At 36.5% G+C, this 18,182-nt stretch overlaps 1 protein-coding gene across 17 annotated transcripts in view; it reads right to left on the bottom strand.

Moving 5' to 3' along the window:
• The window catches only part of LOC106877252 (uncharacterized), a 163,959-nt gene that overhangs the window by 54,678 nt on the left and 91,099 nt on the right, over window positions 1-18,182 (bottom strand). For 12 of the 17 annotated variants that reach the window (XM_089356492.1, XM_089356494.1, XM_089356486.1 and 9 more), the window contains 3 exons: window positions 17,774-17,897; window positions 13,550-13,644; window positions 8,546-9,478 (listed from right to left, as the gene is read on the bottom strand). In XM_089356492.1, the coding sequence (XP_089212618.1) occupies window positions 8,546-9,478; window positions 13,550-13,644; window positions 17,774-17,799 (1,054 nt within the window). In that variant the 5' untranslated portion in view covers window positions 17,800-17,897. The remainder of the gene's footprint in view (window positions 1-8,545; window positions 9,479-13,549; window positions 13,645-17,773; window positions 17,898-18,182) is intronic. The other 5 variants (XM_089356500.1, XM_089356499.1, XM_089356498.1 and 2 more) reach the window with 2 other exon arrangements.

Here is an 18,182-nt window from a genome sequence, read left to right as displayed (position 1 = left end):
AAAAACTGTACAAAAGGAACAGATATAATGTGCAAGAGAGAGAAGACTCTACTGGTATCAGTACGTAATGTGTATAGAGGATGACAGGCAAACCAATTAGAAAAAGTTGCAGAAGAAAATCAAGGGCTGCATAGGAAGAAGTAGTGGAAGAGAATCTCAAGAAGTGAAACTTCACAAAGGAGATGACAAAGAGCTGCAATAACTGCAAAGACATTGTGTAGGAAGGACATATCCAGCCCAGACAAACATGAGGAAAAAGTCAATATTGATAAATGAAATGGATCTAGCATGCATGTATACATCTAAAACTGGAAAATAATGAAGCTGTTATCATCATCATTCACTTTTAATGTCGGTTTTACATGCTTGTATGGGTTGGACTATATATGGTTAAATAAAGTGTATGTATGTATACATATAAACCTAAATATATATACTCTTTTACTTGTTTCAGTCATTTGACTGTGGCCATGCTGGAGCACCGCCTTTAGTCGAGCAAATCGAACCCAGGACTTATTCTTTGTAAGCCTAGTACTTATTCTATCGGTCACTTTTGCCGAACCGCTAAGTTTCGGGGACGTAAACACACCAGCATCGGTTGTCAAGCGATGTTGGGGGGACAAACACAGATACACAAGCACACACACATATATATATATACATATATACGACGGGCTTCTTTCAGTTTCTGTCTACCAAATCCACTCACAAGGTTTTGGTCGGCCCGAGACTATAGTAGAAGACACTTGCCCAAGGTGCCACGCAGTGGGACTGAACCCAGAACCATGTGGTTGGTAAGCAAGCTACTTACCACACAGCCACTCCTGCGCCTATATATATATATATATATATATATATATATATATATATATATATGAGGTCTGATCAATAAGTATCCAAACTGTTGCCATAGTAACGAAGCTAAAGCACGCAGGGTAAAGCCGCTTAGCAAAAATTGACCTTGAACCCTGCAGTGCATGTGCACTAAGTTTTAACATTCCAGCTCACTTCCGATGTTTACAGCAGTGCTTCAAGGGAAGGTGTGATCGTCACATTGACCATGACAGAGAAAGTTGTTGTGGCGATATCTGCTCAGAGGTCTATGCAAAGTGGCAGAAAGTGTATGGAGAGGAGTATATGATCTGATCTGCACACAAGTTCAGACACATTTCCAAGATGGCTGAAGAAATGTTGATATTGACAAACATTCTGAGAGACTTGCAACCAACAGAACTGAGAAAAAACATCACAGATATGCATGCAGTTGTGAGGGAAAACCATTGAATCACCGTCTCTGAGTTATCAGAAGATATGTAGATGTTTGTCTGCCAAGTTTGTGCCAAAAGTGCTTTCAGCTGACCAATAAGATACTCAGGTTCCCCTTGACTGTGTCAAGAACAATGAAAACTTTTTGAAAAGTTTGCGTAGGCCTTTGAGCAGGTATTGCCAAACTTTTGGCAAAATTTAATGCAGATTCTCTGCTCAACTTTCTCTACCATATTCAATGCGACAATCACATGCTACACACTTTCCTTCCAAGCACTACTGTACACAGTGGAAGTGAGCTAGAACATTAAAACTTAGTGCACAAGAACAGCAGAGTCCAAGGTCAATCTGTGCTAAGTGGCTCACTCTGCATGTTTTAGCTTTGTTACTATGGCAATAGTCCGGATACTTATTGATTAGACCATGTATGTATGTGTGTGTGTATAAATGATATATATATATATATATATACATACACACACACATATACATACTTAAAATCACAATCATCATGTCCTTATAGGCCCAAAGATGAATGCAGTTTACCAGCATATACTCATAAGATGTGCTTTTTTAAATGTGTCAAAAAATTGCCCTACATTTAATGTGGTTGTGTGTGACAGATGTACCTAAATTAGAAAAATACTGAGGCAGAAAAGGGGTGGAATGGATAGAGGATCAGATAAAATGCTTAATGAAATTCATTCTATTTCTTTACATTCTGAGTTTAAATTCTGCCTGAGTCAACTTTGTCTTTCATGCAAAGACTACTCCATCAAATGTAATGCTTCTTTTTTTCAGTTTTGGGTTAATCATGCATTAACTTGCCACTTCAAGATTTTGACGATGTGATTATTTATTTTTACATTGACATTGTAGAGTAGGACTGAGAGGCCAGATCTGGTCAGTTTGAATATAAAGCAGGTAGAATATTTTGGCTGGATATGGTAGGTTTAAATGCTGAAGGATCAGTACTATGATGACAATCTTTTATCTCCTATTTGTTTCAAGTATTGGGCTGCAGCCATGCTGGAGCACCACCAGGAAGGGATCTTGTAGAACAATTTGACTGGAGTATTTTTTTAAAGTTTGCTACTTTTTTATTTGTCACTTTTGCCATAAGTTACAGGGACATAAAGAAACAAATGCTGGATGCCAGGCAGTGGGAGAGACAGACACAAATAAAAAACAAACACACACATATGACTATATGTTACTCACTCTCTCTCTCTCTTTACACACACACACACACACACACTGGGCTTCTTTCATTTTCCATCTACCAAATCCTCATCACAATGCTTTAGTCAGCCCAGGACTATAGAAGACATGTACCCAGTGTGCCATTCAGTTGGACTGAACTTGAAACTATGTGGTTGGGAAGTGAACTTCTTACCACACAGCTATGATGTGTTGGATGAAATGCTGCTAAGCAGCATTTCATCCATCTTTATGTTCTGAGTTCAGATTCTGCCAAGGTTGACTTTTTATCCTCTCAGGGCCAATGGAATAAGTACCAGTTAAGCACTGGGATTAATGTAATAGACTATTCCCTTCACCCAAAACTTCAGGCCTTGGAGAAAGGACTACTACTACTACTACTACTACTACTACTACTAAGAAGAGTAGATGATATCAACTAAACCTCTCTCCTCAAATAGCTGGCCTTGTGTCCTAAATCACCATCATCATTAATAATATGCTATTTTGTAGCTGAAAATAATTTTGGTTTAAATGTGACCTAAAATTCATGGAGAATGTAAACTCTTCATTCTACTGGTTAGGATGACCTAGAAAGGGAGGGAAAGTGACCCAATAGTCAATATGACCTGACAGTCAGCAGTTTGGGAAGATGTATGCTCTGGATGTGGGACAAGGCTTTTCTTTCCATTCAAGTATCTAGCTCCCTTTTCTCCCTTCCCTCTCAGTGTCCTTCTGCAGGATTGGAAAGATAAAAAAAAAAATGTGATGCGTGGGAGGGAGGAAGTTGAGGATGAGGGGGGAAAATGGATGGGGGTAGGAGGAAAAGAAGGGTAAGAGAATAAGGAAAGGGAGGAGAGAGAAATATCCTACTTAAATCCACTTACAATAGGAAAGAGTCTTTTTTTTTTATAAGGAGAGGATATAGTTTTGAGTGAATTTGTTTCTCTTTTTGTAGTCCTTTTTTTTTAACATCTACTAACAATGTTTCATAAAGAAAAGAAAAGGAGGGAAGTGCCACAAAGAAAAAAAGTACAGTGAAGAAAATATATGTTCAGTCCTTTCTAGTTTTGTTATTTTCTCCTTTCAACTATATATATATCAAATTAACATGTAATTAACTTAAAAATACCAATAATAATGATTTCTAACATAGCCATGAGATCTCAAATTTTTGGACCCGGGAGGGGGGGGGATAGTCAATTACAATCAACCAAGTGCTTGTCTAGTACACGTATTATGTATTTCATCAACTCTAGAATGATGAAGGACAAAGTCAGCCTTGCAGGGATTTTAGCAGTGTAAAGTGACATAATTAGATATAACAAGGAATTTTGTCTGTTTCTCTGCTGATTCTGCCAACCCCAGTAACGATAATTCTTACTAATATAGGCACAAGACCTGATATTAAGGTGGGGGCAGTTACACTGACCCTTCCCCCATGCTTAGCTAGTACTTATTTCATTGACCCCAAGGAGATGAAAGCAGAGTCAACCCTGGCAAAATTTGAACTCAGAATGTAAAGTATTTTGTCTAGTATGCTAATGATTCTGCCAGCTCACTGCCTTAATAATAATAACCCATTCTATAGGCACAAAGCCTGAAAGAGAGAGAGTCTCTCTCTCTCTCTCTCTCTCTCTCTCTCTCTCAGTTAAATCATTATTAAAAAAGTAAAACTCTGTGGTTATTTGAACAATGCAAATGAAGTTATCAAATAGCCTAAGCTTAGTGCAGCATTTAAACCATTTTTACTTACGTTTCCAAGTTCATATATGTTTAAAGCTGGCTTTAACTGCACAAATATAGTTTTAACAAAACTGAGAAACAAACTGGAAGAGTGTTTTGAAGAGTGTTATGACTTATGTCTAAAATTCACTCCAATTAAATATCAATGACCATGCTAACGCATATGTAACACATCCTTCTCATTAAACCTTCTGTTACTATAATTCATTGCCTTTGTTCCAGTTAATTTTCAAACTAAAGAAAAATTTTAAATAATTTATGATTTAAGCTGGTTTTTAGAGCATAAATTTGCATGAAATTAAAATGAATGGTTTTAATTTAGATCACTTTAAATCAAAAATGTGTACCACAGAGAGAGGAAGTCTCAATTAGGCTGATATCAAGAGGGTTAATGATGTTGATTTAATTACAAAAAAAGTACTTTAATTCATAATTAATAGCAACAGAAGCAGTATTGATATCAAAAGGTAATATTTATCCCCATTTAAAAGTGGATGTTGTGTTAGAACGCAGACTACTGCAGTAGTTACCATAAAAGAACCTCTCATATCGACTTGTGTTGCATATAAGCACTCTTACATATCTCCCACTAGTGCAGGGGTGGGAAAACCCCCGCCCACGGGTGCAATTGTGCCTGCAAGCCCATTTTATTTCGCCCACAGGCTGATATACTCGTATGTACAAACTATAGTAAATTTTTCAATTACAAAATTTTATATGCCTATTTGTGACATAGGTCGCGTTTCCATTACAGCTAAAACGGTAACAACTCGAACACAAATTATCTGGTAATTGCCATTTGAATGGAAATTTTGCTAGGTTTGTACTACCCCCTTGAGAACCAACTACATTAGCTGAAAGATATAGAAAACCTCATAAGTAATATAAACATCCTAAGTTCAGTTAATGAAAATGTTATGCGTTAATTTAAAATCTTTATTACTGTATATCAGATTATACATAGATATATACAAGATCTACAGAGTTAGAACTTGTGGTCCACCCATATTCTTTTATTTGTTTCAGTCATTTGACTGCGGCCGTGCTGGAGCACCACCTTTGGTCGAGCAAATCGACCCCAGGACTTATTGTTTGTAAGCCTAGTACTTATTCTATCGGTATCTTTTGCCGAACCACTAAGTTACAGGGACATAAATACACCAGCATCAGTTGTTAAGCGATGTTGGGGGGACAAACAAAGACACACAAACATATATATATATATATATATATATATATATATATATACATACACATAGACATATATACGAAGGGCTTCTTTCAGTTTCTGTCTACCAAATCCACTCACAAGGCTTTGGTTGGCCCGAGGCTATAGTAGAAGACACTTGCCCAAGGTGCCACGGTTGGTAAGCAAGCTACTTACCACACAGCCGGACCGTTTTCTTAATAAATTTTTGCCTGCTGCACTAAAAAGTTTCCCCACCCCTGCAGCAATGATATAAACAAGAAAGCTTATATGCACCACAAGTTCATAAGAGAAGTTCACTTATGGTTAATACTGCAGTATTCTCTGTTCTAACACATCCACTTTTAAGTGGGGATAAATACCCTAATTTATGCTAATATGTTGAATATCAGCTATATAATTCATGTGTATTTTCTTTCATTATTATCATTACCAGTCAGTACTGGGAGTCAATGCAATCAATTAACCTCTTTACCCATAATTTGCTGGATTACTATTAGCACACTGACAGGCTGGCAGAATTGTTAGAACACTGCATTTTTTTTCTTTTTTGTCTTTTTACATTCTGAGTTCAAATGCTGCCAAAGTTGACTCAGCTTTTCATCTTTTTTGGAGGTCAATAAGATAAGTACCAGTTAAACACTAGGGGATGGGGTAGGATCAGTGCAATCAATTTCCCCTTCCCCTCGAAATTTCTGGCCTTGTGCCAAAATGAGAAAAAATTATTATTATTGATTTTTTTTTTTATTGATACCTAGAATCGATGAAAAATCAAGGATTCCATGACTGGGTTGATGATCAAAAAAAGTTGGGTAAGTCCTAAACAAAAGCACAATTCTAACACTTTCCTTCTAGCAGATACTAAAAAAAAAAAAAAAGAACTCTAAAAACTCAAACAATACACCTAAATTAACTTAGGCCCGAAAGAATCACTGCAATCACCAATATTTATAACTGCTCTTACTAATACCATTATGTCAAATTCTCAGAAACCCGGTGATATTACTAACACATAAGACTTCCACCTCTCCAAATCACAGCATGCATTTAGATCATTGCAACTATCATAATATGGGAGACAAGAGGGCTTCAATAACAACAAAATTTTCTATATTTTACCATTGTCAGCAAAGTTTTCAATTTCAATTCCCCACTCCCAAACCACTTATACAAAACATACTGAAAATCACAAGTCAAATTTCAGTGTCCAAGAACCTTTCCAAAACTTGCTGGTAGCTAAACTGAGTGCTGCAGTAGCATTTTTATTTCATCTCCATCAAGCCACAAAATTGAAAAAATTGAGAACCACTACTCTAGAGCAGGGGTTTTCAAACTTTTTGACTTGCGGACCCCTTTATATTTCAGGCTTTACCTTAGGGACCTCCTTATAAACGCTTATGGAATTTAAACATAAATATTTGCTTAAAATAACATATATTTTTACATTTATTTATTTAACAGTATTTAAGAAATAGGTTTATTGTCAATTAAAAGATTTCGATTAAAAAACATATAAAAATCAAATTGCCCATAAAAAGTATTTGCTGCCCACGGACCCCTTGTGGTCCGCGGACCACAGTTTGAAAACCCCTGCTCTAGAGGATATCACACAACGCAATATGGTAAAAAACTGAATAAGCTCAATCACACACAATACTTTTACTACTCCATCTCATCTGTTAGACCAAACTACATTCAGTCCACTTCACATTTGGATCCTCTAGATTTCCATTCAATAATCAACAACTGAAAATTTACGACGTCAACCCCACTCAGCTTGTTCTTACCTTATAATTTACAAGGCTTTAAAAGAACTTTGAGCGCAGGATCTCTTCATTAGATAAACAAAATACACACATACACGAATTCAGATACTATGCACACACAATTACAACTACATAAATTATCACACAAGGATACATGCCACATACACATGACTACATAAATTGACAAATAACAATAATATATACACAAATATTCATGCATACACACATGAATTCTTGCAGATAAATACATACATGTAATCAGAAAAACACATTCACATATAAAATGTAGACATAGTCATGCACATGCACACAGATATGTACTTACACAACACGCACAAATACATACTCCTTCACTTGTTTCAGTCATTGACATGCTGGAGCACCACCTTTAAGAGTATTAAAGTCAAAGAAATCGACCCCAGGACTTATTTTATCGGGTCTCTTTTGCCAAACCACTAAGTTACGGGGACATAAACACACCAACATCAGTTGTCAAGTGATGGTGGTGGTGGGGAATGCAGACACAAAGACACACTCACATATATATATATATATATATATATAGGGGAAAAGTAAAGATATATACATACAATTAAATTGTCAGAAGCTGATCAGTAACTTTGTGATCAGCTTCTGAAAATACCTGTATGACTTTGAATCTCTATGATTCATAATAATGACTTTTATACCTCCGTGCGGGTGACACGTAAAAGCACCCACTACACTCTCTGAGTGGTTGGCGTTAGGAAGGGCATCCAGCTGTAGAAACTCTGCCAAATCAGACTGGAGCCTGGTGTTGCCATCCGGTTTCACCAGTCCTCAATCAAATCGTCCAACCCATGCTAGCATGGAAAGCGGACGTTAAACGATGATGATGATGATGATGATGATAATTTCACCTCAAATCATTTAATTGTATGTATATATCTTTACTTTTCATAAAAAAAGCCTTTATTTTTTATATCTAATGTGCATATTCTTTGTTTTCTTTTTACCTTTTCCCTATTTATACCATGTGTAGTCTTTTTTCTTTTGAAACTTATTTCTATTATATATATACACACACACACACACACACACACACAATGGGCTTCATTCAGTTTCCATCTACCAAATGCACTCACAAGGCTTTGGTCAGGCCAAGGCTATCGTAGAAGGCACTTGCTCAAGGTGCCATGCAGAGGGACTGAACCCAGAACCATGTGGTTGGGAAGCAAGGTTCTTACAACACAGCCATGCCAGTGCCTACATGCATGTATTCATGCCCACATGTACATATAAATATAAACATGGATTCAGATACACAAACACACACCTAGAAAAAAACAAAACAAAAGTTGAACTTTGAACAAAAACTTACCGTTATTTTCACGAGAACCCGGAGAAGAAGTGGACTGAGCAAATTGGTTCTGAATTCTAGAATGATCTTGTAGTTGCTGCTGCTGCTGTTGATGGTGGTGGTGATGGTGGTGATGATGGTGGTGGTGGTACATATGTTGAAACCTCTGCTTCTGTTGCTGCTGCTGTTTTTGTTGTTGCTGTTGCTGCTGCTGCTTTTGCTGATTTTGTTGCTGCTGCTGATTCTGTTGTTGTTGCTGCTGCTGCTGCTGTTGTGGTTTTTGTTGTTGTTGCTGCTGCTTTTGTTGTTGTTGTTGTTGTTGTTGTTGTTGTTGTTGAATCATACTGAAATCTTTGAAGTCTTCAAGGTTCATCTGTTGCTGAAACTGTTCAATGGGTGGAGCAGGTGGTGGCGGAGGAGGAGGCAAGTTGGGGTGTCTGTTGTGTGTTGGGTGGATCACAGCAATATGCCGCACCAGCTCACTGGATATGATGTCTGAAGAGGAAGAAGACGACGGGCTTGGCAGAGTTTGAGGGGTCTGCATGGTAGGTGATGGAGTCAGTGGCGCTTGCTGCTGCTGTGGCGGCGAAAGTTGAGAATTTGGTGAGACTTGATGAACAGTGACAACATCATTGCTGATATGCATTGGGTGATGAGGGGACAGCATTGGCTGCAAGTGCATCTGATGCTGTTGAGGAAACTGTTGCAGTGATTGCATATGTTGCATTGTTTGTGGCTGCTGAACAGGAGAGTGCATTGATATGAGGGAGGACTGCTGTTGTTGTTGCTGAGATGGTGTTTGCTGTTGAAGAGAAGTCCCTGCACTCTGGATTGATGGCAGGCATTGATGGAGCTGGGCAGCTGAAGTTTGAGAATCCATAGCACTTTGTGCTGGGTTTGAGGTCAGTTGTGGCTCTTCTTTGATTTTCATTTCAGGTACCTTTGTCTTGTTATCTGTTATCAATAGAAAAAATTGAGCATTATACACAGCAGAATATATAAACCAAAGCTATGATAAAATATTTGCTCTAGCAGCAACAACACACATGGAACAATATGAGAGAGAAAGAAAGAAACAAACAAATAGAAAGAAAAAATAATACTAATACACATGGTTTGGGCTGATCCACAATCTCAGAGTGAATTGCACATCATGCTCCCATTTCACTTTACTTCCTCTGGCATGGCTTAATCTAATGCAGAGCTAATAAAAATATCTCCCATCCATTTTTGAGAAATATTCTGCAATTTCCATCGTCATATCTGGCATTGGAGAAGTATTTATTATACTTTTCCTTTCTTTATTGTATTAGGGAAGATTGCCCTTTATAATGACAAATATACTGGGAACAGAATATATATATTTACCTATTATTTATTTTATCATAAAATAAAAAGTTTTAGGTTTTGGTTAATGAAAGTTTACAAGTTGATTTGTTATATTTATTGGCAATAGGCACAGGAGTGGCTGTGTGGTAGGTAGCTTGCTTACCAACCATATGGTTCCAGGTTTAGTCCCACTGCATGGCACCTTGGGCAAGTGTCTTCTACTATAGCCTCGGGCCGACCAAAATCTTGTAAGTGGAAGAAGCCCATCGTATATATGTGTGTACATGTGTGTGTGTGTGTGCGTGTGTGTGTGTGTGTCTCCCCAACATCACTTGACAACTGATGCTGGTGTGTTTACGTCCCCGTAACTTAGCGGTTTGGTAATGTGATATTGTTTTGGTGATTAAAATTCTGATTACAAATCAGAATGCATGAACAATAGATATGATTTGTCATACCACAGAAAACTAATAAAATGGATAACAGTTCTCACGTATTATGTGCACTGATATTTTTGGGGCTTAAAAATCTGGGAGCTGGAGAAACTACATATTTTCTTATATTATGGATATTACACTTATACAGATCAAATCACACACATCCTCACCTTTCTTAAACATTTATAAGAAAGGACACAATTAGATTAGTAACCTAATGGTGATCTTGCACTATAAAGCTTCCAGTTTCACAAATTAAAGATACTGAGAATAATGATGCTTTAACAATAAGACTCTGGAATATATCCATTAGAGGCACTTCATTTCACTCAAAACAATTCTGGATTCAGGAAGTCTGGGGATTTCAGGTAAAGGATTATCAGTTGTACAAGTCTACAGGCACACAAATGAGTATGTATGTACACAGGCACGTATACATGCCTGTATGAATATATATGTGTTTGTGTATGTATGCACACACACACACACACATTCATATATACAAGGCGGCGAACTGGCAGAAACGTTAGCACGCCGGGCGAAATGCTTAGCGGTATTTCGTCTGCCGCTACGTTCTGAGTTCAAATTCCGCTGAGGTCGACTTTGCCTTTCATCCTTTCGGGGTCGATCAAATAAGTACCAGTTACACACTGGGGTCGGTATAATCGACTTAATCCGTTTGTCTGTCCTTGTTTGTCCCCTCTGTGTGTAGCCCCTTGTGGGTAGTAAAGAAATAACACACACATTCATATATACATGCATATACACACACACACATATATATATATATATATATATATACATATATCAAAATGTAACTACACATGGACTGTAGGTGATATTTTTCCTCCTTTCTTTTCTTTTCTTTTGAACTTTTATAAGTCTCCTGTTTCCAAAGAAGAGCTTTGTTCAAAACGTAAAACAACCACTCTTTCTTTCCTTTTCTGAGTGTCTTATTAATACTTTACATGTACCACGTCCTTGAGTCGTTACATTTTTCTTATCTTTTTCTGTTTTTTTTATTAACTATATATATACAAACACACACACATACATATGTGTGTGTGTGTGTGTGTGTGTGTGTGCACGCATGCATGTGTGTGCATGTGTGTGTGTTTGTCTACACACACACATCCATGTGTGTGTGTGTGTGTATGTGCATGTGTATGTATTTCAGCAGTGATAAATAGTGGGTAATTTTATCATTTACAATTTGTAATCATCGCTTGAACTCTCTGCAATCTATTCCACTTAATGCAGCAAAGAATTTGTCATTAATGACAGCTTAGAGAATTCTAACTAACATTTCACATTAGAGAGGATCTATTACTAGACAGCAAACAATACTTCTTACTCATTCAGTCATTTGTTTTGTTTTGTCTGATTTTTATTTGTTTTACTTTTAGTTGTTTTTATCTACTTTATATATATATATATATATATATATATATAATTTTTTTTTTGATAGAGGGAGTGAATGATGGACAAAAAGTAGCAAAAAATATATATATATATATATATAAGAATGTAAAATAGAAATAAGCCAAATTAAAAATAAGAAATGTTTAAATAATAGAGGGGGGGAAAAAAAGACAACCAAGAAAATCTGAGAATAGCATTAAAGAAACAAGATGCACAAAAAAAAAAAATATATTATTTCAAAATCTAAAATTGGTAATCAATGAAGGATCTTTTTGATGAGTGCTGGTAAATTTACATTGATGCCACCACTATCACCATCACCACCACCACCACTGTAGCTGTAATCCTTAATAATACACCAATATCACAATAGCTGCTATTTCTATTCTCATTAATACCTACAGTAAATACAACACCAACACTACCATCGCCCCCCCCCACACACACACACACACACACAACACCAATATTATGGAGATTATCAGTAGTACTTGCAGCTCTATGCCACATCAGCACTGATAACCACCACTATAGTATACTGTAAATGGATTAAGCCCTTATACAACATCACTACCACGATTACCATGTCAGTGGCTACATTCATTAAAAGCATTGGCCAAATGGATATGGAACTGAGCTAATAAGCCTGAAAGTCTTGAGTTCAAATCCACAGTAGAAGTTTCATTGTTGATATTGCACAGTCCCAATTCAGCTGACTGAGATGACCTATGATAAAAGACATTTTTAACCAGTGCTTTACTGTCTTTCTTTCTATTTTAAAATGCTTCAGATTAATGCTGACTTTTCAGAGATAGTACAGCACTTAGTTATACACCTTGGTGCATTTAGTTTTCTTCTCCTTCCCTATAATAATAATAATAATAATAATAATAATAATAATAATAATAATAATAATAATAATTTCTACTATAGGCACAAGGCCTGAAATTTGGGGGAGGAGAATAGTTGATTACATCAACCCCAGTGCTCAACTGGTGCTTATTTTATCGACCTCAAAAGGATGAAAGACAAAGTTGACCTCGACAAAATTTGAACTCAGAACGTAAGACTGATGAAATTCCGCTAAGCATTTTGCCCAGAATGCTAATGATTCTGCCAGCTCACCACTTTGACCAATAATAATAATAATAATAACCCTCATCATCATCACCAACATCATTTAGTATCCACTTTTCCAAAATCACATGAGTGACACAATTTATTGAGGCAGATTTTCTACAACCAGATGCCTTCCTTGTCATCAACCTTCATCTTTTTCCAAATAAGGTAAAATTTCCCCATAGTCAGACATGTTTTTCATGGAAGACTGGAAATGAACAACATGCTTGTTTACAATCATCACATGATATAAAAAGAAAGGTACACACAAACACACACATATACATGATGGGCTGCTTTCAGTTTTCCTTTATCAAATTCACATGGCTTTGGTCAGCATGGGGCTATAATAGAGTATATTTGGCCAAGATGGCATGCATTAAATGAATTTGAAATAAATCTTCCTTGGATAAACACTATCATAGGTATCCTTTCCAACTGGAAGAATTTTAACTCATTATTGAATGCTGATAAACTGACTTGTTAATTCTACCATGTTGCCTGAAACTGCCTCAGTGAATTTATACTTCTCTGTGGCATCTAATTACAGCTAAGTATCTTGGCCATTGATACAATACAGTGCTACTGACAGGGTAAGAACCTCTAACACCGAAGCTTGTGGATCCAATACCCCACTGACATAAACAGCCATCTACCCAATGGAATTAAAACAAAAATTTCCAAAAACAAAAAGTCTTGCAGATAAATGAGTACTTACTTGATGTTGTAGTAGACACAGTGGAAATTTGACCAGAACCATTATTTAAATCTGGTATGTCATCAAGGTCATTGCACAGCATGTTGCATATATCACTGGCAAATGAAGAAAACAAAAATTTACAAGTCAAATCTCATCCCTACAAACCTTTAAGAGACATTTCCACATTTTCTCCGAAAGGCATGTTATTGATATCGGCAAAGATCTTAAGCAAACTTATAATTGTATATTATACATTGTAAGGTATGGCACCCACATCAATGACAGGCCATAAAAGGGAGATTAAGACATCCTTTCCATCCATAGACTGGAGTGGTACCTTAGGCAAGTGCTAGCAACTCCTTATCCTCTGAATTACAGGTACAATCTATCCAACAGGCTTCTCCGCAATTTCCCTCTACTTGATTTCATTCATGAAGCTTGGGTAAACCTGAGGCTGTGGGTGAAAGCCATTTGTCAAAGATGCCACACACTGGAATCAAACCATGAACCCCGTGATAATGAAACAAACTTTTTAACCATTCAGCCACGCACGCATGCATGCTCGCTCACTCACTCACATATGTACATGTAGTTATCATCATCATCATGAGTAACATCCATGTTCCATGCTTAATGGCTAAGAAGTTTGTTTCCCAGTCATGACTAGTATATTATTAGTACATGTAGGGTGTGTGTGTGTGTACATACACACACACATACATACATACATACACACACAATACATACATATCTACGCAAACTTCAATTTGAACTTAAAAATAGATTTTTTAAAAAAAAGAAACTGAACAACAAGCCACTGGCAGGAATTGAACCTTATGCTTCTTGCTTGCTAAGTGAAAATACTTGGTACCTGCTACACCAATCAGGTTTTGTATTCCTTACCTTCATTGTTTTAGAGTGTTTTGTTATTAGTTTAGCCAGAGGAGGAAGGGCAGTACTCATGACCATTTACAGGGCCCCTAAGATAGATGAGAGGAAAGACATAAGTATCTTCAGAGACTTAGGTGGAGACCTAACCTAAATGCTTGGAAGAGCAAGAATTCAGTAATGGTCAATCAAAGACCAGAAAGGTAGGGATAAACTGGGTAATGGATTAAGCCTACCACCCCAAGATAAGGAAAGGCTCTCTGATAGACTGTCATACGACTGCTATCTGCCAAACTTCATTCACAAGACTTCAGTGGAACCAAAGCCATTGCAGCAGACACCTACCAAGATACTACGGAGTAAGATGGAACCGAAAGCCTTGTATCCATGAAGCAAAACCATCCAGCCATGCAGCCAAGCTTATAAAAACCAGTTATGAACAAACATGGGTCTTTATGACTTGAGAAAGAGCTTTATCCATTTTTTTAACCAATAAATGACTGGTATGTTTATTTTTTATTTTTGCTTTTCATCAACTAGTAGAGTGAAAAACAAGTTGAGTCAACCTTGATATAATGTGAACTCAGAGTGACACAGAGCTTTGGCAACATAAATCTTCTAATGAAGCTCTCCTGACAGCACCAAAGATAACAGAAATATATCATAATAAACTTCATATATTTTGTTTTGTTTGTTTTTTTGGCAGATGATTTTTGTATTCATTTATTATCGTTTGGTTATAATTGTTGTTTTCCAGGTTGTGAACAATATCATGGAACATTTAAGGAATAAGCAGTAGTTGCATGTGTACAGACATGTGTATGTGTGCATGTATATTAAGGCATGCATGAACAGCAGTAGAGACTACCAATGAATCATGTGGCTTCTCTGCTTGCTAGACTCAAGGTTAGGCTGGGAACATATTTTGGATGCATCACCAAGCATCATATCCTCTGGCTAAGAGACTGTAAATCTTTTAATATGGTTGACACCACATTGTAATGTTATAAAAATAAATAGCTAAAACAATATACAGTACATTAAAAATAGATGAAAAACCACCTGCAGAGAGAGATTCCTGAGTTAGGATTAATTCAAGAAACTGTGTGTGTGTGTGTGTATGTGTGTGTGTATAGGGGGAGGGGAGGATGCAGAGAAACATTTTACAAAACGTTGCATGCAGAGAGTAAAAAGTGAGAAAATAATATCTAAATCGATGCAGTATTTAATCTTTTCAAGAGTACATTTTTCATGAAAAACAAATCACCTGCACTTCTTTAAAAATTATTTATGTTTTTTAAATAGCCAAGAATTTAGATAGGCTTGGTAAAATAAACTTTTTCGGTGCTAGGCCACTTTTTTGGAACATTACCAAAAGAAAATGGTTAAATAAAAATTATAATGGAAAGCTTTTTAGATATGAACACTTAAAATGGGCAGGTTTTATATAATAGAACCTTAGAAGGCTGCACACAAGGTTAGTAAAATGGTTAAATGCAAAAATTTACACATTGAGACGCTGGTAGATACACAAATATGCATTGTCTGGTGCAGAGGGATGACAATCTGCATACTTCATATTCCACTAAAGTCTCTTGTTTTTAGTAGTAGTATGGGGGACATGCACTGTAACAGTACATCACTGCATCCACCATTTGTTGGTGATTCCCTATTCCTGTGCACCACTCAGGCAACAACCATCCAACCCATGGGTAGCTGTTCCTGGTGAGAGTTATACAAGGTCAGAGTGCAAATCCTACCTAAACCAAGCCTTTCACAACACACAGAGGAAATGTTGAACCTATTCTTTGACATGCCGGTCCCCACATAGCAATGTTAATATTAAAGGAAACATCTAGAACAGTGGTTCTCAACCAGCGTCCAAATGACCCTTGGGGGTTCATATAAGATTTTGTTCTTAAAATTTATCAGTAATAGATTTATTATACTTCTACAATTCACAAAATATTTTAATAATGTTTTTTTATACAATTCCTAATAATATTTTTATTCTAAAAATACATCATTTTTTAAATACTGAATGGTCATGAGGGTCCATTCGAGCAAAATAGGAATCAAAGAGGTTCATAGGTAAAAAAAAAAAATGGTTGAGAACCATTGATGTAGAGTGTCACAGAAGATAATTCAAAGCTCTAGTCTTTAGTAATATGATTGCACATTCTACTTATGCATTTCTCATTAGCATATCATGCAGAAATCTTTTTTGAGCTAACAGAGAAAATTCTATATGATCACTTGGCCTGCTAAAAATAGCAGCTAAATCTCCTGCAAAATATAACCTGTCATCTTAAATAAGGAAAGAATACATTAATTTATGTAGTCATACATACTTCTAAATAGGATAGGATGGTCATGGCTGGAATATTTTTGATCATAAGTTTACTCAAGTAGGATTGGGCTAGGGTTAGACAACAAAACGACAACAATAACAACAACAAAAGCAACAACACATCGCATTTTTCCACAACTTACTTAACAGACAAGACAGATTAGGGTTTTATATGTGCCTCATATTTTGTAACACATACAGAAGAAATATTTGATCCTCTATGAACCAAACTGTTATCAAATGAAAACAATAGGAATTTATTTTCCTGAGTCTCATAGGAAGAGCATGAAGAGCGCCTATGTTATGGCTCTCTACACAGATAACAATATATATATATTTCTACTGTAGGTACAAGGCCTGAAATTCAGGAAGGTGGGAAAGTAATTACAACCCCAGTGCTCAACTGATACTCATTTTATCAACCCTCAAAAGGATGAAAGGCAAAGTTAGTGGAATTTGAACTCAGAACATAAAGACAGATGAAATGCCACGAAGCATTTTGCCTGGTGTGCTAATGATTCAACTGCTTTTATCACAGATGAGAATACTGAAAAGAAATTGCATCGCTATATAACTATGCCAGAACATATTTCTACTGTAATTTGTTTCCATGGAACTTATCTGGTTTTTCCACTCAATTCGTGGCTCATGTTAGCAACCAATTCTACCTCAAATCACATTCTACAATTTAAAAAAAAATATCTAGAAAACTGACAGTATGGTCACAGCTGTACATTCTTTGATCACAGCTCAGCTTGAATCGGGGATCATCTGAATGTAAACTATTTCTTCCTCAACCTTAATTTGACACTCATTTTCCTATATGAGGCTAAAATATACTGTGTTTGAAAATACAACAAGATGGTTATAGTAGGAATACAGTTAATCAAAAGTTAGCTTAAGACAGGGCAAGCCAGGAGCTAAACAACAACAACAACACAACAAAAGCAAAAGCCACATTGACAACAACAACAACATAACGATAGAGACAGTGGTATACTTACTATGCTAATCCGAAATTTGCCTCCATCCTACCTTTACACCGTATGTGTTTATGTATGAGTGAGATTTATCTGTTTAGTTAGTCTTCATGCCAGACTCAACAGATAAGTGTGCAGCTGCACTCCACTAACACATCAGGGGAATTGGAGGGAGAGAGAGAGAAGAGCAGAAATACATTAGTAATAGCTCAAAACTTCATGTGAATGAATGTATGTGTGTGCATGATTGTGTATTTGTGTGTGTGCATATATATAAATGAGTGCATGTATGCAGTTTCACTCCATTATCCCATTCCTGAAAATCAACAGATTCACCTGAAGAGACAAAATTCCATAATTCTTCTTTACTGAAGAATTCTGCCAAAATGTTAGAATCCTTTTTTCCCTAACATCATCTATTGTTCTGACTTTA

The sequence above is a fragment of the Octopus bimaculoides genome, chromosome 8 (assembly GCF_046866305.1).
Source record: "Octopus bimaculoides isolate indiv1 chromosome 8, ASM4686630v1, whole genome shotgun sequence".
Lineage (NCBI taxonomy): Eukaryota > Metazoa > Mollusca > Cephalopoda > Octopoda > Octopodidae > Octopus > Octopus bimaculoides.
This window is presented reverse-complemented; position numbering and strand designations above follow the sequence as displayed.